The sequence below is a fragment of the Rhopalosiphum padi genome, chromosome 1, assembly GCF_020882245.1.
Source record: "Rhopalosiphum padi isolate XX-2018 chromosome 1, ASM2088224v1, whole genome shotgun sequence".
In the NCBI taxonomy this organism is placed as follows: domain Eukaryota; kingdom Metazoa; phylum Arthropoda; class Insecta; order Hemiptera; family Aphididae; genus Rhopalosiphum; species Rhopalosiphum padi.
In genome coordinates this window covers 19,469,186-19,491,021 of record NC_083597.1, presented here as the reverse complement: position 1 = coordinate 19,491,021, position 21,836 = coordinate 19,469,186, and the positions used below count along the sequence as shown (strand labels likewise).

At 27.6% G+C, this 21,836-nt stretch overlaps 2 protein-coding genes and 1 long non-coding RNA gene across 3 annotated transcripts; 2 read left to right on the top strand and 1 right to left on the bottom strand.

Moving 5' to 3' along the window:
• Positions 1-3,489: 3,489 nt before the first annotated feature.
• On the top strand, positions 3,490-13,383 carry LOC132924866 (putative phospholipase B-like 2). Its single transcript, XM_060989307.1, has 9 exons — positions 3,490-3,572; positions 5,605-5,935; positions 7,063-7,309; positions 7,435-7,529; positions 7,642-7,801; positions 7,925-8,146; positions 9,975-10,297; positions 11,898-12,071; positions 12,363-13,383. Exons 2-9 carry the CDS (start codon positions 5,727-5,729, stop codon positions 12,625-12,627), a joined length of 1,695 nt encoding a protein of 564 aa, XP_060845290.1. The 5' UTR covers positions 3,490-3,572; positions 5,605-5,726; the 3' UTR covers positions 12,628-13,383.
• LOC132924899 (uncharacterized) lies at positions 7,642-8,264 on the bottom strand. Its single transcript, XR_009661382.1, has 2 exons — positions 7,925-8,264; positions 7,642-7,801 (listed from the first exon to the last, which is right to left on the bottom strand). It is a non-coding gene; the product is annotated as an uncharacterized LOC132924899 (long non-coding RNA).
• A 1,895-nt stretch (positions 13,384-15,278) lies between the features above and the next one.
• On the top strand, positions 15,279-21,188 carry LOC132932378 (putative phospholipase B-like 2). Its single transcript, XM_060998734.1, has 8 exons — positions 15,279-15,505; positions 17,128-17,365; positions 17,446-17,540; positions 17,697-17,852; positions 18,125-18,350; positions 19,312-19,634; positions 20,576-20,746; positions 20,854-21,188. Exons 1-8 carry the CDS (start codon positions 15,303-15,305, stop codon positions 21,113-21,115), a joined length of 1,674 nt encoding a protein of 557 aa, XP_060854717.1. The 5' UTR covers positions 15,279-15,302; the 3' UTR covers positions 21,116-21,188.
• Positions 21,189-21,836: the final 648 nt, after the last annotated feature.

Sequence of the window (21,836 nt, the reverse complement as noted above, 5' to 3'; positions counted from 1 at the left end):
TTTGCTGTTTTGTATTAACATCAAAGTTATCAACACAAGGTGCATACAATACTATATTAAATAACAGGGAACATAAGTAATAAATATTAATACTACATAATAAGCTTTATAATAGAACATTTAGCTGGGCATTTTAATTATTTTATGTATCTTCATCACAGTAATCACATTATTAAAATGAATGTATTCACATCTACTTAACAATTACTATCTGCCTACCACAACGAAACAAGAAGTGGGGTTTATTAATAATTATTATGATTCATAGCAGTGTTTCCCAACATTTTTTTACTCAACACCCCTTTTCAAAAATCTTACACTGCCCTATCCCCAGAACATTTAAAAAAATTATAGTTTATATTGTTACTAATCAGCAATTTAATTTAAGTAAAAAACAAAACTCTACAAACAATTTTTAATTTTATATACTAAATTCATATAGTGTGTACTGTGTATAAAATATACATTTTATGCATAGTTCGTACATTATCTTAAATTATTTTTGATTTTACAGTTACCTATGTATTTCATCGTAATAAGTTATAAAAAATAAGAATTGCCTCTCACAAAGTAACAACTAATAAAGCTCATAAGGGGATGGCAGTAAAATTGCCCCAATGCGGCAATGCCCAATGTCCTCAATTAACAACTTAAAGTATTTTTCTGATAGAAAATTTTCAACAGATGGAATATCATCAACAGCTTTTCTTTTTAATTTATTATTAAGTTTTTGACGATTTAAATTAGTTTCTTCAGTTCTATCATGGCTGTGGTTTAAATTTTCGAAGACAATTTCTTTGTTTTTCCTGATGTAAAAGATTATTTTAAGTACCTTATTATAAAAACTTAATTGCTATAAATTGAGTTATCTTACCGATTCTTATACATGCTTTGTATTATTTTTTAATACATTTCCAGCATTCAATATTGTTATTCAATTCTTTGTGAAAACAAAATTTAAATTCATTTTTAATAATTAAAATTTTACCTTTTTCACTGTACATACTACATATCTGCTTTTAATATCTAAAATGATACAGACTAAAATATTTATTGGTATCGTTAACTCAAATCATACTATTTCAAATTATTTCTAAATAATATGTTATGATTAAATTCGATTATTTGGTGCGATAAATTAAATCATATTATAAGGTAATATATTTGTATTATTTTTCTATTAAACTAAATATTTAACACATGACGAAATTGGTATATCCATTAAAAAAATCCCGGGACGGAACTAGTATATCTTTAAATACAATTTTTATATTTGGGACTGAACTCGGATATAGCCATATAGGTACGCACATACGGCCTTTAACAGATATGTACTTCACTTTATGTCTTTATATCTCACCCACAGACTCCTACTGGCTACTGTACAGCATTATTCCCACCTTTTTTTTTTATTGTAATGATAAAAGCACTATGCTCTCTCCGATCTTTCCTCCAAACTTCATCGTACTTGGAGGGCCATGAAGGTACAGAGCTAAAGGCTACATACTACTTGCATACCCAAAAAAGGTATATTTTGCAAGCAGAAAATTCAACAGGTAACTTGCAGCGTCCCGTTTTAGCGACGCAGTTCAACCACATTTTTCTTACCTATCATAATATATAGTCGTGATCATTTATGATAATTCACAGGGGCGTCATTTCACATTTTTTCATGGGATGCAAAACCAATATTGAAAATCTAAAGTAATACCAGTCACTCACATGGTCGAGTCATCCCATGAATTTTTTTCAACACACTTTTTGTGTAAATGTAGATAATTTTATAGAAATTATAGTATAAAACTAATAATAATAATTTTGTTCATGGGATGCATTTGTACACCCTTGCATAGTTGCACCCCACAAATGACAACACTGATAATTCATAAATATTATGTCTATGAACAATCATTCAATTTATTGACTATGCGTAATTGTTTTAATATGTTTTTTTATATAATTTGTAAATTTTATTTATTTAAATATGATGTGATAATTTAATGTATAATATACCTCATCAAAATAATCAAATGTAGTGGAATCGTATGCAATTATAATCTATTCTGTTATATAATTTTTTTTCATTATTTACCTAGAAATCAACAGAAATGGTTACAAATTAACAAGTTACACAATACAGTTTTGATTACCTACTTCCTGTAAGCTAAACGCTTGTGTTGGAAGTAGGAAGTTATATTATTTACAGATAAAATAATACAATTAGGTATAATTTCTTATTATATTAGGTACATTAATTATTTATTTGGCTAGTGCTATTGAAAGGAAGATTGAGAAAAAATTTTACTTTAAAAAAATATAATAATAATAAGAGAAAAAAAACGACAAAATGAAACAAAGTTTTAACATAAATAAATTAATAATAGATTAAGATGATACCACGTTTAAGCAATCAAATACACTGTTATCAATATAAATAGCAGTTCAATCACAGAATAAAATATTAAAATATATATATATATATATATATATTTAATATTTATTCTGTGGTTCAATAATTTACAATAAAGATAATATAATATTTAGACACATAATTATTCAAATCTAAAAATAAATATTTATATAGTAATCCTCTAATGTTATTGATTTTACGTGTAATAATAGTTCTTTTTAGTTCCAGAGGCATAGAATTATAATAAGTCGGTATTATGTAATCTACAAATGCATGACTACAAGATTTATTAGTATATTTAACTGCACAATATAATAGTTTGTAATAATTAATGTAAATATGCTGTATTTTATTATTTATGTTGGAACACAACTAGTATATCTCAAAAAATATTAGATTAGAAATAGTACCATATAAGTTTTTATAAATCTGTGTGTTTCTATTATCAAAAAATAAATTAAATTTAAACATTTTTATTTTATTATATATTATTTTGTATTTATTTTGTATCTTAGATTTATTTAATGAATTTTTAATTTTAATTTTATATTTGTATTTTGACTATAATATTATAACTCATAGCAGCTATAAAGGCATTAATTTATATTATTATTATGATTATATGATTGACTATTTTTAAATGAATCTTAAATTTATATTAGATTTATTTTATGATTTTTATTAAATTAAATAAGTAATACTGAAGACCCGGGAGAGTTTACATGTTTCCGTCAGGTAGTACTAGAGTAGACCCAGAAGAGTTTACCACCGGGAGAGTCCGAGAGTTTACCATCGGGAGAGTTTACAATCGCCCGATGCAAGTAGTATGCACCGAGGCTATAAACGCCACTTATATGTTAAACATGTCGTGTCATGATAATTGTCAATTTTAAAGCAGTGTAGTTTATCTATTATATTATCTATAACCTAATTGAGAAAGAATCAAAGAAAAGATGATTTCACTCGCCCATAAGCTTATAGAACGATAAAGAAGATTACATTTAATTAAGAGTAAAAAAAGAATCAGTGTAGTGTATAACAATGGTATTAATATTTAATTGTGTTATGTTGATTTACAGATTTTCATCTGTGACGACGCATCCATCGTAAGTCTAATATCAATGGACAATGGTACACGGACGAAAAGAACACATGCATTATGGTAAAACTAAAATTAATACGATAATACATTTAATCAATCCGCTTGGAATCTAAAAATTCTAAAATATCTAATTTAAAAACTATGTATATTTTTTTTATATCAATATTAAATATTAAAGTGAGCATACATAGTATATTTAAACATATATAGCCATTTAAGTAGGTAGTGTAATAAAATACGATAAGAATATTTTTCAACCTAAACAATATTTTTACTTACGACCTAGTTATATGAATTATTGAAAATAAGATTTTTATAACATCTTGTGAGATAACTTATATTAGAAAGATTTCAAAATATAAATTCTAATTGTTTTTATTATACTATTTTTTTCTGAACGTATATATAATACAATTTATCTATTTTTATTCTGATGGTATCATTGGTATCTTAGTTTTTTATTTCTTCGTTTAATTTTGTCCTCATTCCTCAATTGTATTTTACAATTGGTTAATTAACTCGTTTCAATGATTGCAAACTGTACCTAAGATGTGAAACAAAATCACATGTGTTACTTACACTCAGTTTGTTAACACCATCATTGTGTATAAATAAAATTAATTAAATGTTTTGCATAACTAGCATAAATAATATAATGAATACTAATTACATTTTTGTGGACTATCATTGGACACTGACTTGTTATAAAATATAATCATAAAATTAATTTTAATTAATGATTATTAAAAAGTGTTGAAGTATTTAGGACATAATTAATATAAATAACTAAAGATTACACACCTATTTGATGATTAATAATTATAAAAAATATTCAATATTCTATATTTCTTTTTAGTATCAAAAGATAAATAATAGGGTATTATTGATACGTATTGATTGATTAATGGTTCACTGTTTTTACAGTTTTTTACAAAATTAATTTCTCACTTTTTTTTATAACTTTAAACTTTTAATTTTCGCATTTTATACTGATTACAAGAAACGTAGGAAGTGTATTTTTTTTAATATAATTTCTTAACACAGTTGACATTCTGGGCTTAGTTTACATATGTTTCTTTGTTGTTTTTATCAGCAGATAAAGATAGGTATTTGACTTTTTTAATTCATTATATTCTTCCGTTTTCCTTCTTCATTTTGTGGGTTTTATTATATTGTGCTATTATACTAGTCATCAGTTTATCATAATAATGCACTATCAATAGCGTATATTACAGATTACAGTAGTAAATTAAATTGTGGATTATACATGTACCAGTTTATCACATACGCATCTGCTCCTGCATCATATATATATATATATATATATATATATATACATAGTTTTAATGCTTTAAAGTTACACAATATTTGTAATAATATTATAATTACATCAATAATATAACATTATGATTAGTAAATAAGTGTATAACTATTATTACGATAATATTAAAACATATAAAACAATGTGAATGTATATAATAATAATATAATAATTATCCATAAAAAAAAAATCAACACTTTATTGTGTATAGTGTAATTAAATATAGGTATAGTAAACATAACGAAGAAATAAAGTCACAAACACAAGAGAATAAATTCCATTTAATGATACTTATTTCTTATTAGGGTACAAAGTATATTCTATGTATGATAGTTGATTGTAATGGTTATATAAAAGCGTAATATAATATGTGTAACGTAAATTAGCTCATAAAAACGACTTTACAATATTCCTAATATATATTTTTTTAATTTATGTCATTAATGTTCTTACAATGTTACGATTACAATAACAATAACAATATTGATATTATATTATATATTTATGCACTATTGTTATTGACAATAAAAACAATAAAATATGTAGGTAATAAATTAATGATTAATACAAACACTCACATGTACCTATATATATATATACATAATTAGGAACCAGCTCAATTCACAATAGTATAGTGATTATTATGTTATTAAAAAACATAATATATTGTGAGGGGGGTACGGCGTTGACATTGCTCAAGTACCTATCTATATTGATATACTTATATGTTGGAATATAATATTACATAGGTTATATTGTACCTATCTGCAGGTCCCGGCTCGCGGCTGCATCAGCAGATCCATTTGGTTGGTCATCGATCGCATTCGTTGTACAAGTATATTATACCTACACGTGTGTACTATACAATAATTGTATGATCGTCTTTTACTATTATGTCTGTAAAAAATATCGCGGTCGTCGCGTTTCTAATGTCGTCTGCGGCCATTGTGACGCTGTCAAAGCTGAGCTCGCGAGACGGCGACGACTCGAATAAGATATTTTACGCTATCGCTGACGACGACAATAATATTAGGATTCGACACACAGAAGATGGCAGATTCGTCGGTAAAGCTAGTTACACTCGGAGTATTAACGTTACTGGGTGAGTGTGAATATAAGTATATTGTTTTTTCGACATCGTGATATTATATGTTTTGGAGCCATGCCAAGCAAACGGAAGTGTGGTAAACTTGTAACAAATACTTTTAAAAAGTATTTATGTATTTGAGTTAAATTTTAGATAGGTATACTTTTTTATGAATTAATAAATTATATTAAATGGATTTTTTTTTTATCACACTTTTCCTTATTTTAAATATCAGTTATGCATTCTTTAAGGGTTTCGACAACTAAATTTAAATTGTTTACAAAAAAGTTGGTATAGGTTGTTAAGAACAATTATTAAGATAGCTGGTATATTATATTTTATAGTAGGTATAGTTAGTATATGAAACTTGTTTTTTAGTCATACATTAATGTTCATTAAATAAAAACTATTAATATATTTAAATTTAAAATAATTATCAAGATTTACGTATATTTAATTAATAAAAGTTTTATAATTCAAGACGGATTAAATTTATTATGCATAATTGTATCAATATTGCATCATATAAATGGTTTTTTAAATTCAAAAACATTATTTATAATTAGTATGATAGGTACGACAGTCATATAACCAACTGCATATTATGTAAAACTAAAACGATAAGTTTTTGTTGGCAATCATTTGTTTTTATAATTCTAAATATTTTAAATCGAAAATTAATTAACGTACTCAAAATATTTGTTGACATTTATTATATTTACAAAACATATTTAATACTTAGAAAATAATTTGAATATCAATTATACTCAAATGTTATTACTCAAGTACTTTACAGATCACTACGCTAGTTTATGGGTGTTATTTTGAGTTTTATCGACTATTAAAGCAATCCGATAATAATTATTGTTCAGTTCCATCTAAAACACGTGTCTTTTACATATTATCGTTGATAAAATTACTATAACTAATTTTGAGGAAATATTCTCTTGTCGTCTGTTGAAAATTCCTTAAAAACTTTACTCTCTCTTTCTCCCTAAAATTAAATTATTGTATGCATAATATTATATTGTATCTTTCGAATAAGAATAATGCCGAAAATTTTATTTTAGGGAATGGTGCGCGTCTGCAAGATGTATCTAGACAAGTATATAATAAAAATATTGAAAATATTCGTTTTTCAGTTGGGATTACTTAGAAATACTTACATCCATTAAAGTAGATGACGCAACCCAAGCCTATGCTGCTGGTTTGTTGGAAGGATTCGTCACTGCCGAATTAATAAACACGTATTGGCATAATATTTTTCAAAATTTTTGTGACGACCGAGCAGACTTATGCGTAAAACTGGGAGAGTATTTGCAGACAAATAAAAATTGGGTCATGTCCCAGGTGACGGAGAAAAACGGATCGGACGCGTATTGGCATCAGGTTTATACCATTTAATATTATTATATAATATACATACCTAAGCCTTAGTCCTTACATATAAGACATTATTAATTTTTAACGTGGAACACTATATATTATGTATACAACGGGTCTCATGTTTAAAGGTTGGACTCATGTACAAACAACTCGACGGGTTATACGATGGATATAAATTGAATACAAAAGAAGGAATGCAGTCTTTGACATGGGAACATTTTTTGTGAGCATATTATATTATTTTAATTTCTGTCATTGATCCTTATAATTTAATATTTATTATGATGTCTTATAATTGTATTGTGTTTAAAAACGAAATTGTTATCGTTTTGAAGTTGGATGAACGTTCAAGAAGATTTATTTAATTTATGCGACGCCTTTAATTCTTCGCACCCTCGTAAAAAACCATTTGGTGCTGGATCGTGTTCAGTTCTTATAAAATTACTACCTGAATCCAAAGAATTGTTCTTCTCTCACGTGACCGGGAATCGGTACCTACATTTGATTATATTATTCTATTATACATTATATTATGTGTACCTATTATTATTTTTCGAGATGTTTGTGTTTACAATAATATAATATATTATCATTATTAAACGTATATTGTGTAGGTACGAAACAATGTTGAGGATACAAAAGCGATATCGTCTTAATTACAAGGAAAGTAAATCGTCGTACCAATTAGTGTTAGGACACGACATAACATTCAGTTCGTATCCTGGTTTTCTATATTCGATGGACGATTTTTACTTGATTTCTTCAGGCTTAGCAGTCACCGAAACCACTATTTCAGTTTACAATCCACAGCTATGGAGCAATGTTCAGCCAGTTGGGCAGGTTAGAGATAAATGCAACGTGTAATTGTAAAAACATCGTAAATTTTGAATCATATTATGTATAATATACATTAATAATAGGTATAGGTAAGGTATTATAAATGTGCGGGCGTACAGATTTTCGTTATCTACAGGTAGTCGAATTAATTGGACTTCAGAATTATTATACACTTCACATTTTTAAACCTTCCACTTCCCATATCACAAATAATAAAATATATAATGTATTTAAGTATATTTAATACGTATACAATTTACATTAAAAACGTACAAATGATAACCAAGATAATAAATATATTATTTTATATTCAAATCGATTCATAAAAAATTGTGATGTATATAAATATGGGCAAATATAATGACTGAATAATATAAAATATTAAAAATCATGCACAGCTCGAACTACAGTAATTTAGTAGGTTTAATGGCACTATACCTATATATATATATATATATATATGGGTAGGTATAGTGTATAAAATTACGACTGTTGTAAAATAAAAACGCTTTTGTACCTACTGACTATATCTATCATATATTATCTGAAATGTGTGTAGTATTACGCACCAGTTTTATATATCAAAATTAGTTAGAAAATGTTTATCAGAATTTATATTATATTCTTAATCACGTACATGGCAGGGGTATCAAATGGTATTAATTCAGGTCAAAACTATTTCCCCTTATTGAAAAAAAACTACATAACAATATTTTAAATGCCTCTTAAACAAGGTCCCTAATTCCTACTAAATAATAACACAAAAATACTAGCTTTTTACCTTTACATAAAACTGCAATGTAATAATTAATCTGTAATTGGTTATTTGGTACATTTTACACTATACTTGAATACGAAAAACAAATCAACATAAAAGTTTTTAAACACTTCCTTTAATACAATTTGGGGAATGCCTTTGATACAGGATGTATTTATTAAAAACACGAGGTTTTTTCAATAATTTATGAAAAATGAATTAAAAAATAATAATTTTAACATGAATTTTTTTTAAATGTCTTAAACATACAGTAGTAAGTATTATTTTTTAATTTTACAATTATATATTAATGAATTCTCTTATGATCTTATTTTTCTGAAAACGTTGATGATCAAATTTTCAATTTTGGTTAATTATACTTTAAGCGATACGTAACTAAAGTTTTTATAAGATAATTAATAGTTTAATTAAAATATTTCAAATAAATTGAATGTACTTAGTACCTACCACTGTTCAATAATTTTTAAATTCAACTTTTTATAAACTTAAATCTGAAAATAATATTTTGAAGCAAAAAAACAAAATTCATTAATTTTTAGGATATAAATACAATAACCTATACAAAAGTATTTATTACAAAATTGTTTCAATTAAGATTACAAATTCATTTAAACTAACTTTAAAGGGCTGTATGGTTAAAATTATGTGCCAAGGAAAATAATAATTTTCAAAATTTAAAATAGTTAAGTTGATTTTTTTGTGAATACAAATGCTTGCTAATCAAATTTCCTGTAAAAAAACAAAGAAACTAGACTTTAAAATAATTTCGAAATTTTATTTTATTAATCTTTGTAATCATATAATATTTTTTTTAAAAACACGCATCTAATACAATATGTATAAAATATAGACGTTATACCTCGTATATTAAAATATATTTGGGACAAATTGAAATCTTCAGTTAAAATCGTAAAAAAGAAAAAAACGCTCTCGTGCGCCTAATATATATAAAGCTCCAGATAAATATCCAAAGCTATATGAATAAATATGCGCTAAAAAAATATACTATAATTACTATAAATATAATATATATATATCAATTATATGACGAAGGTGATGGTCTTCATTCGGGCGATGGTAGCTAACCGGCTAGCGTCCGACGGATTGGCCTGGACGAAATTGTTCAAGCAACATAACAGTGGCACGTACAACAACCAATGGCTGGTGATCAATTACTCTTTGTTTCGACCCGGTCGCAAACTGCCCAGAAGAGGGTTGCTCTACGTGCTGGAGCAAATACCCGGACTGGTCGAGACGCGTGACGTGACCGAATCGTTTCAGAAACAGACGTACTGGGCAAGCTACAACGTGCCATTCTTAAAGGCAATCTCCGAGGCCAGTGGTCAAGACGATATGGTTAAGCGTTATGGAAATTGGTAAGACACTAAGACGGATATGTCTTGCAGCAATTGTTGTAACGATAACAATATAGGTACATCTTGCAACAATATAGGTACAATAGACAGAGACGGATCTCGTGGTCTTTAACCTAACGTTTTATTTGGCAAATATACAAAGGGGTAAAGAAATTCACCACAGTTTATAAATATGGATTTCACCACGATATCCTTCCAAAAATATTTCGTTAATTTTTCTTAAACAATTAGATATCTGTATAAAACTCAGTAAAAGTATAAAATGCATGTACTCGTTAATTGCAGTAAGATAATAAAATTGCAAAAATTAGCTTAATCGAGTTTTAATTCATAATTCAAACTATATATTTGATAAACAGAAATTATAAAAAGATAAAATCTAACTTTATTTATATGAAATCATTAAAAATCTTTATTGCACATAACGTACTGAAAAAGACTAATAATAGATATTTTATTGATATCATTTTTGTTATATTTTAATATCCAAATGCCGATTAAATATTAAAAAAAAATAAAAATTTAAATACAATTTGAATAAAATAAAATTGACATCATTAAAAGAAAATTGCGTTACTGTACGCTCTTAAATAAATACCCTTTTTTCTTTTGATATCTCACGTCTTTATTGTGTTGTTTTACTGAAAAAAAAAACTAAAAAGTATCGAAAAATTCCAAGTGACCACCATTATGCTACCACAAATATCTTTTAGTGTTTAAACGCACTCGTGTATCTAGTTTACCTGTTTTATATTTTGACGAAGTAAATAATAGAAATTACTCTTTATAATCGTTTTGATATACAGCCGAGTTACGATAATTCGAAAAACTTGACAACTTGAATTTTTTTTTTATTCCCCCGGAACTATAAATTAATATAAATTCGAGTTAGATATTTCGAATAATACATATCTCGAAGTAAATTTTTATCTCCCTACAACTTCGAGTTATTGCGTCTCGGCTGTTTATATATATTTATAAGCAGGCATGTAGACAAAAAAAAATTGGGGGAGGGTTTATTCAAGTTGTACAATAATCATTAATCAATATTACATACCTATATTTTATACTTGTACATAAAATTAATTTAAATAAATAAAAATAGTTCAAAAATAATGTATAAGATTTAAACTTAGATTATTAGTTCTACATTGTTGTAGTTATCGATGATTGATATAAACAAATTACACAGCTATTAGGACACCATACTAAATTTGTATTCAATAGAATCCATTTTATGCTGTTAGCTTTAATATTAGAGGCAATTTACCTATTGAAAAACTTAAAAGTAAAAATATTATCTAGGAGCCTACGTAGGATTTTGTCGATATTTACATTTTTTAAGTGAGTTATAGCTATGTAAAATATTATAACTTTAAAATAAAAATGTAATAAATAATAAAAGCTTACGCGATGCCCTAGATAATATTATCTATATTAACTTTATTGTTAAAGTTAACCGCATAAAATAGATTCCGTTGAACACAACGTTTTTGTTTCACGTTGATATAAGACGGAAACAACACATGCGGATATGACACTATTATGACCTCCTCTTAACATTGGTTGTCATTTTTCTTTTTTTTGTATATCGAAATAGGTTTTCATACCGAGACACTCCCAGGGCTCGCATATTTGCCAGGGACCACGTCGGTGTGACGGACATGCCAAGTATGCTGCGCCTGATGCGCTCCAACGATTTCAGAAATGATCCAGAGTCTAGGTGCGAATTTTGTGCTCCCCCGTATTCGGCTGAAAACGCCATTTCGTCCAGGTAAACGACCATGGTTTTGCTTTAGAGTTAAACAACTATACTACATGGTATATGTTTAAGTTATATTATGTTCATTGTGTTTCGGTCCTTTTTGTATTAAATCTTTTTTTATTGCCCACACAATATCGAATGCTCCTGTTGCAGGGCCCTTATTTTGCCGCGTACTAGCTGTTTTTCTGACAGAGTTTGGTTTCACCGCCTAGAATTTAAATATGTTAAAAAATATATTAATTATAAATATATTACACCTGTTGTAACTACGATTTTCATTAGTGTCATCGGATTTTACAGGAATGATTTGAATGACAAAGACGGAGTGTACCCGATTGAAGCACTTGGCTATTCTAACCAGGGTGCTATAGACGCCAAAGTAACGAGTTACATAACCTTCAAGAGGCTAAAATTTTTGGCCATCTCCGGGCCGACTTGGGGCACTGGAGGACGTCTTGGTGGGTTCTGTTGGAGCAAATCACGCGCGGCCAACGTCAGTCACGTCGGACTACCTGACTGTTGGAATTTCACACCTAAATTACATAAGTGGCAGTGGCAAAACTAGATCTTAAATCTTGGGGTAAAGCATAACTCAGGTTAGATAATTAGGTAAGATTATGCGGTAAACTACAAATTCGTACAATCAAATCACGATGAAAAGTAGTTTCAAACTATGAATGAATAATTTAATTTTTAAGAAAAATATGTTTTATGGGGCAGGGAGATAAGCCTTATCAGAGTTATAACCCTAATTCACTTTTACTCGATAGGTCATTTAATACGACTTCATAATTTAGCTGTTTGTAATGCGTAGTTAAATATTCAATACCTATTTATGTAAAAGTGTACCTTAGAAATATTGACAATTAAGAGGTATTTTTAAATCAGAGAGCTAACAGATGAAACAGATCTACCATATAAGAAATACATATAATCGAAAACAATTATATTTTATTTAAATAATTTTAAATTTTAAAAATAGTAATATAGTAATAATAATAAGTACCTACCAGAATTATATAATAAGGATTTCATTAAAAATATATATATTTATATATCATCATATTTATAGAAAGTGAATTTATTAGTTATAAACTTATAACTACGGCTAGGATTTCTATGCATTTACATGCTTTTTTCCTTAAGTCCAAATTGATTGCTTGTCAGAATGGAACAAAGGAACGTCTATAATTATTGGTTTATTTATCGAATTATCTTAAATATACTACCTATCAAGCTAAAATGGACGTAATACTAAAGAAGAATAAGGGATTCAAAACATTTCTCAAAATGTGTAACATTATAAACGGCGAATATAAAACGGAAGAAAAATATGTTAATATTACTTTAAATCCAGGAAAAATCACGTCATTTAAATATGCTCCGACAACATCGTGTGATGTGGAAAGGAGTTTCAGCCAATATAAATCTTCAATTTAATTGCCGGCCGTTCACATTTGAAAATTTAAAAAAACATTTATAATAGCATTTAATTTAATAATAACATATAATAATATTAACTAATATTAAAAAAAAAATTTTTTCGCCATATTTTACAATTTTTAACTACATAGAAATCCTAGCCCTATTTATAACTATCTTCACCTACCTGTAGTTTTTAATGTTTATTAAAATCAAAACAAAAAATGTTAAACATTTTTTGTTTTGTTTTGTGAATGAATAGTTTACATCTGTTTCTCACCAATAAATAAATAACAATATATTATACATTTATAACATAAATATTAAGTAATAATGTATATTATGTGGCATGTGCCTATACTCGTAACTTTCAGACACATAATTTTTATAACCACATTATTATTTTTTATAATCTTGTCATTTTTCTATTACTTAATACTTTAAAGGTGTCTATATTTTATCGAATTTATCGTATCTATAAATAATATTATATTTATATCGATAAGAAAACTATGTCACTTTCGTTAAGTATTTTAACGATAACTACTTTAAAATCATCTACATAAAATGTACACAAAATGTCAAATTGAAACTAGACAAACTGACAATGTAAATTATTTACTGCAACGATATTTTAATGTTACAAATTTATGATACCGTTAATTTTTATGAATAATGATTGTTGTTAAAATTCATAAACTAAAATGTTTGTTCATATTTTATATTTCACAAAAAAATAATAATACAAATTTATAACTGTATATGCGCATGCATATAAAATATGTATTTAAATATTTAATCTTGAATGTATCATTACCTATTAAAACCTAATGATCTTGTATTTTAAAATGGCACCACTTTATACACTTATTCTAAGTTAGTACAGGTAAAATATTGTGAACATACCTATTCTTATTAGTTATTACTTACAGTTACACAACTGTGTATGATAAATGTCATTAGTAAGTAATTTATAATAAAGTTTATATATTTTTTATTATTGAAAATAGTTTGGAACTCTGAATATTAAATTTTCTCATTATTTATTGCATTATTATAGTATCAAAAGTATAAAAGGTTTTTTATTCATTAAACTTCTTTTTTTTTTTTTTTTAATTAACAGCCAATAATAATAATAATATTAATAATTACTTGTAGTTCATTGCATCATAATGCTAAATAATTGGGTATAATTTAAATTTTATTATATAGTCGTATTAGGTACTTATCGGAATGTTTTTGCTGAATTAACAAATTAGTAATAATGTATCAATAATGTAAGAAATATACGTTCCTAATGTTCCTATTATAGTACTTACATACGCACACTCAATGAAATCATACAAATAATAATAAATGCACATAAAAAGTTATAGGTTTATTGAGGCTATATTGTTCAAAATGTTTAAACAACTTCCATTAATTTTAAATGGTCTTTGTGCATTAAATATATATCTCAACCAATAATCATTTAAAATGCTACAATTTTTTTTACAACTTTTTGAGTTTTTAATCATTTTTTGTTTAATGTTTAAAACATATTATTTCAACATTAAAATAGGTATATAAAATTAAGCACTTATTGAAAAATAATATTTTTTGAATTTTTTTTTTTTATTTTAGAAATAATTTATAACTATTTAACAATATAATATTTGATGCAACTTATATTTTATCACAGTATCTTATCTAATAACATTATACTCATTTAAATAACTACTAATTTAACTATCAAATGGATCAAAAGTCATTGGCCATTACGAGAGTCGTTAATTTCTAATTTACAACGCATAATATGTGTTTAGTATCAATAGAACAATGTTGTCAATAAGATGTATAATACTTCTCTCATTGTTGTCCGTTTGGGCGTTACAGTGTTCGGCTATTCTGAAAAACCAAACACTGCTAGCGGTAAAAAAGGACAACAATCGAATAACTATCCAGCCTAAACTCTACATAGTTAAGCCTAAAGAAATAATTATCGGTAAAGCCAAATATATAGACAGGATCAACAGTACAGGGTATGTATACATTGCAGTAGGTATTTAATAAAAACAAAAAACAAATTTATTAATTTTTCATGATAGTTTTAAATAAATATTAAATACCATTGCTACTAAAAAATTTCTTTGATAAATGTAAGAATTCTTTTATAATAATAGCCGAAAAAAGACTGCTATGGCAAAATTACTTTGGATAAATGTATTTTATGGATGTTTTTAGTTTTTAGGATAATATCTGAATTTCAATTTAAACGCTGTACTCAGCATTTGTATACATGCCAACGAACTAAAGATTTTTAAATCATAAATGCCATTACATACAAATATAAGATAAAAACGAATGCGCACCATCATCATATACATACCTATTTAGTATATATATAACAATTATAAATTGTTTACTAAGTCAAAACTTTGCCTGACTGCCATGACATAGTCATGATATAGAGTACTTTTTCTCGGGTTGACATTATTTTACTACGGCAGTACCTAAAGGGTAAACTAAAATGTAGAAAAAATGATAATCTTCAAATTATCATTGTTCAACTATGAGTACAGTTTTTCAAAAATCAAATAAATTTTAGACTAAAAATGTTGATTGTTCTATACTTGTGAACAAATCCATTTTCTAGAAAATCACATCAAAAGAAACGTTGTTTATCAGAAACCGTAATAAAACTTGACATATATTAAAATTAGGGCATCGGATTAAGTTCTTTTTTTCTATACTATTTGAAATATTATTTTATTAGCATTTTGGTTGATAATATTGTCTGTTATATTTTTTAACTAAAAGAGAACAGGTTGATCTAAAAAGTGTCTACATTAATGATTTAAAAACATATTTTTTTATAATTTTATGCCATTGTTAAATTGTATGTGTTTTACAATTTTTTATCGTTTTGTTTTTATATTATTGAATGACAACATATATTATTAATTACATAATCCAAAACAAAATATGTATATTTAAATTTTTTTGAGTATTTCGATTCATAAGAATTTGAACGAATAATAATAAGTTAAAACAGTATTTCAAGTTTATATGACCCACGAACGGAATTGTAGACTTTAATGGACCATTATTTTGCGAAACCTACCTATACCTGTTTACACCCGCTGAGTGTTATTTTATAGAATCAGGTTGGTTTTAGTAGCATTTAGTGCAATGTAAGTTTATTATTAACATTAATTTAAAATTAGAGATTGAAGAAGTCTTAAGTGTTTGTTAAGTAATTAATATTCTTTGCACGAATAAGCAATAAGGGCCCAAATGAGATGCTTGTCATTATATTATACTAGCATTTTGATTTATCTCAATTGGTACGACACAAAAGTCATAATGAATTTGTGAATAAAATTTGCGAGTATATTTAAATTATTTTTTAATTCAGTAGAAAAAGGAAAGTTACACTTTTAGAGGAAAACTGAATCACATATATCACGTGTCCTATATTCTAGCATAATAATAAGAATACTGATTCTATATCCTTGTAATATCCTTTTACACGCATATTATAAGTACAATAATTTATTTCAAGATTTAGAAGACTTTTAATAATAATTAACTAAAGTACCTATTTTTACAATGTATGTATATTGATTAATATTGTTGTTATTTAATCGAAATATAATTGCAGATGGGCTTATTTAGAGATCAGGACTTCACAAAAAGCCAAAGACGAAGATCAAGCTTATGGTGCTGGGTATTTGGAAGGAACGTTAACCGCCGATCTCATATATAGCTATTGGTTTAACACGGCTAAAGACTATTGCACCGACCGTTTGGAGGTCTGTCAACAATTAAAAGATTACATGTCAACCAACAAAAATTGGATTAAATCGAAATCAAATGAGTCTGACCCATATTGGTACCAGGTACTTTATTATTTTCATCACCATTAGGTTTCATATGAAATTTTAAGCGATTATTACAGTAGATAATATTACGTATATAGATTGGACTGTATTATAAACAACTTGATGGGTTGTACGACGGATACATGCGAGGAAAGTCACCCGATACGCCCGATTTGACTTGGGACGATTTATAGTGAGATTATTGTTATTTTCATACGTCATAAATTATATAACATATTATTATTATTTAGTAGGATTATGCTAAGTTTTCACATAAATCACATTATTTACACAAACATTTTAAAATGATTTCGTTTCATATATGATGTATGTCTGTTTGTTGTTACAGCTGGTTAAACGCCCTCGACGACTTGGGCGACTTATCCGTCGCTTTGAATCCATCAGAAGCTAGTCACCGTGTCCTGGGAAGTGGATCATGTTCGGCTCTAATCAAACTGATGCCAGGAAACAAAGACATATTCGTATCACATGTGACTTGGAGCGGGTAAACACTATGGCAATTATAACCGGCCTTCGCAGTCTAATAAAACCTTAATGTTAATTTGTATTAAGGATTATCTGGAGGATTAGACAATTTAAATGATTTCGGTTTCTAATAAGTAATACTGTCAAATCTTCCAGATATACACCTTGAAATCTATATGTTGTATAACGTAGGTGTACGAGCTGCATACAACATAGATATTATTATGTGTATATTATAATATATGTTAGATGTTGTATAACATATTTTGTCATTTAAATAACTTCTTGCAGATACGAAACAATGTTGAGAATACAGAAAAGGTATAGTCTGCGGTTTAGGAAGAGCAAAACGTCCACCAAACTGATACGCGGGTTCGACATGTCGTTCAGTTCGTTCCCGGGTGGTATTCAATCCGGAGATGATTTTTACCTGATATCTTCTGGTTTGACCACTATGGAGACTACTATCGAAAATTATAACAATTCCCTGTGGTCTAACGTGAAACCGGTCGGTCAGGTATATAATATATATGTAGATCCAAATAATATTTCATGTCATGTCTTCAATCCTTTATTGAGGCCGTTAAAGTCTTGTGGCAAAGAGGTATTTAATTCAAATCGGACGCTTATCATTTATTAGTAGATCAGTTATTGCCATTGGGTGCTGTATACGGTATACCTGTAAGTAAGAATTTTGCGAGTTCCTAATATTGTAAAGTATATAAAAGTCGTTTTAAAGTAAACTATAGTAACTACTCTAGTAACTTTCGAGATAAATTTGAAATCGTTTCCAGAAATTTTATCGGATAACTAGAGTAGTTGGTAAAATATAATTATTAATAATTCAAGAAATGTAGACAAAAATGAAGAAAAAAAATATATTCATATGTATCGTGTTATTAATTTGTTATTCGCCATGCGGCATACACACTATTGATTGGTAACTTACTAATTATTATACGTACGGGTCTTTTTGAATAATTGCCTATACAAAACTCCTTTAAAACGTTGCATATAAAATTTCTTTAATATTCGTAAAAAATATATGCCACACCCGAATTTGTTGTCTTAGTCTTATAGAGCAGGGGTGGCCAACCAGTCGATCGCGAGATGAATTTGAGTCAATCGCGACTCCCTTTCGTATTTTCTCGAATTTTTGAATTTTTTCTGTAAATTTGTATATGTTTATATCAACGAATATAAAAACTATACTTAGAAAATGCAATAAATAACTATGAAAAATGAGATTATACACAGATATCGAATAAAAGAAGTTTAACACGCATGTACATATATAATATACATATTTTTTTTTTTATTGACAACTTTTTTTTTATTTTTTTTTGGTCGATCGCGACAACCTAGAGTCCTAGAAAATCTCGGATGTCGATCGCAAGTCTATTATAGTTGGCCACCCCTGTTATAGAGCGTATTGTGTAGTAGGTATAATATGTACAGTAATAATAATTATAATATAGGTTTTGGAATTCGTGCGAGCAATGGTCGCGAACCGCCTGGCCGATAACCCAACTGCCTGGGCGGATATATTCAAGCTCCACAATAGCGGCACGTACAACAATCAGTGGATGATCGTCAACTATGCGGCCTTCCAACCTGGAAGTCCGTTACCGTCCAGAGACGTACTTCACGTCCTCGAACAGATGCCTGGACATGTGATGCACGATGATTTAACAGGCCATTTAATCAACCGGACGTACTGGGCAAGCTACAACGTGCCCTATTTTCCGTTTATATTTAACATAAGCGGAAACCACGACATGGAACAACGTTACGGCTCGTGGTAAATACAAATTTACGTTACGTCAACAATAATATATCATAAGTTCAATAACTTTGGAATTACCGTTCATGCATATTTTATTACCTAAATGGAGCAATAAAAGATAGGGCGTCGCTAGACTGCGTTCCGTTATCTATATCGTACCTTTTTAATAGTGTAAATGCATCCGCAATAATATTTCTATGTTGATATATCCCAAGTACATCCGTAAAATGCCACCACTAATAATACTTAAACTATAATTGCTCTTATAATATTACTTTATATTAGTTTACATTTGCACTCTATTGTCCATACCTTTATGTACCTACTTTTTGTAAATAATATAACCTTCTTAAAACTATTAAAAAAATTCAAATATACGTAAAAATTTAATTAAAATCATATAGGTATCAAACAAATTAGATTGGGAAATAAATTTAATTAATTGAATATGATATAAAAAAATACCAAGTTGAACGAATCTCTAGATTTGTAAAAATAAAAAATAGCTGTTGACTTATGTGTGTGTAAGTCCCTCGTGATATTTTGAAGTGAATTACAATTTATAATTTACAAATCTTCCTCCCTTACTGATTGAGCTTCGGAAACACCACTGGACTATGACTTAAAAATAATAGTAGATAATCAATTGTATTAACAATTTTAGTATCTATGTTTTTACCTATATTATAGTTTTATAATTATTCTGTGAAAATATTCCGGAATACCTACATATAAATAAGTATAGGCATATTTAGTATGGAAGTAATATTAATTCATCAGTAAGTTATTATTTTAAGTTAAGTTATAATAATTATGTATATATCTTATTACGCATATTATAATATTCAAGTACCTACATGATATGTACAACACCTGTATATTTTCTTGATTGTGCTATGAAAGATGCGATTTTTAATGATACTATAATAACATGTCAGCGCGATTTATGGTTAAAGGTTTTCGTACTCCGACACACCTCGGGCTCGTATATTTGCCAGAGACCATGTAAAGATCCACTGTGACAATTGTATGTTACATCTGATGCGGTCTAATAACTTTACACGTGATCCAGAATCCCGATGCGACTGCAGTCCACCATATTCTGCGGAAAATGCGATATCAGCCAGGTATTTAATGATTGAATGAAAAAGATTTTACTTTCGTGATTATATAGTTACAAGGCTATTTGTATCATAATAACGGTTGTGTGAATATATATATATTTTTTTATCAGAAACGATTTAAATCCTGTGAACGGTACGTATCCTATTGAAGCGTTAGGTCATCGGTCGCACGGGGCCACCGACGTTAAAGTTACTTCGAGCCAGCTATTTCAACAGTTGCAATTCAAAGCGATTTCTGGCCCCACTCAAGGTAGCAACAACAGTTTAGGACCTTTTTGTTGGAGTAAATCGGATTTCAACGATAAAGTTAGTCATCTTGGTCAACCCGACTGCTTCAATTTTAAACCAGTATTACATCAATGGTCTTTATAAAATATGTAAATATGTTAAACAAGTGATTGTGTACTTGTACGTATTAATAAACAATATATTTTAATACGCTTAATATGAAGTTTTAAAATTTTTTTAAAAAAAATGCTAGAATCAAATATATTATAATATATGCTCCTCAGTTTACTAAACAATTCATAATTTTAATAATAATATTAATATTTTAACAATCCAATCTTTGTATTTTCTTGTTTCCCCCCTGGTTATTTTAAAATGTACTAAGCATTTTCAATTTTGATCTACCAAAAATTTCAATTAGATCCAATTTGCTACAGTAAAAAACCTCTTTCCAACTTAAAGTTTATAATCAGATAGGGTATTTTTTTTTACCAGGAAGTGTCTTCAGACACAAAAAAATACACATTATTTTAAAAATAATACATTCATCGCTTCATTTAAAATCAAAATTCTACTGTAATATAAATTTTAAACCATATGTCACTTATTCAATAGTATAACTTAAATACGGGTTTGGAACAATGTTATATACAATTGAAAACAGGTCTTATAATATACGGTTAAGAGATCAAACGAGTGAAGTTGATCAACTTGGTTTAATTTAAACCAGCGGTCCTCAACCTTTTTGAGTAATCCGTGACCCCCTATAATGTCACCAAAATTTCTAACGACCCTTTTGAAATGTAGGCACTAAAAATTTGTTACAAACTATTATTATTGTATTTATTTGTATATGCATTTTACA

What these genes read in the sequence shown, in the direction of transcription:
- LOC132924866 (XM_060989307.1), top strand. Translation starts at nt 5,727, where the DNA reads ATGTCTGTAAAAAATATCGCGGTCGTCGCGTTTCTAATGTCGTCTGCG. An exon ending in ACGTGACCGGGAATCGGTAC is followed by an intron (nt 7,802 to 7,924) that starts CTACATTTGATT and finishes TTGTGTAGGTAC; the next exon opens with GAAACAATGTTGAGGATACA. An exon ending in GAAAACGCCATTTCGTCCAG is followed by an intron (nt 12,072 to 12,362) that starts GTAAACGACCAT and finishes CGGATTTTACAG; the next exon opens with GAATGATTTGAATGACAAAG.
- LOC132932378 (XM_060998734.1), top strand. Translation starts at nt 15,303, where the DNA reads ATGTTGTCAATAAGATGTATAATACTTCTCTCATTGTTGTCCGTTTGG. An exon ending in TCACATGTGACTTGGAGCGG is followed by an intron (nt 17,853 to 18,124) that starts GTAAACACTATG and finishes AACTTCTTGCAG; the next exon opens with ATACGAAACAATGTTGAGAA. An exon ending in GAACAACGTTACGGCTCGTG is followed by an intron (nt 19,635 to 20,575) that starts GTAAATACAAAT and finishes TTATGGTTAAAG; the next exon opens with GTTTTCGTACTCCGACACAC.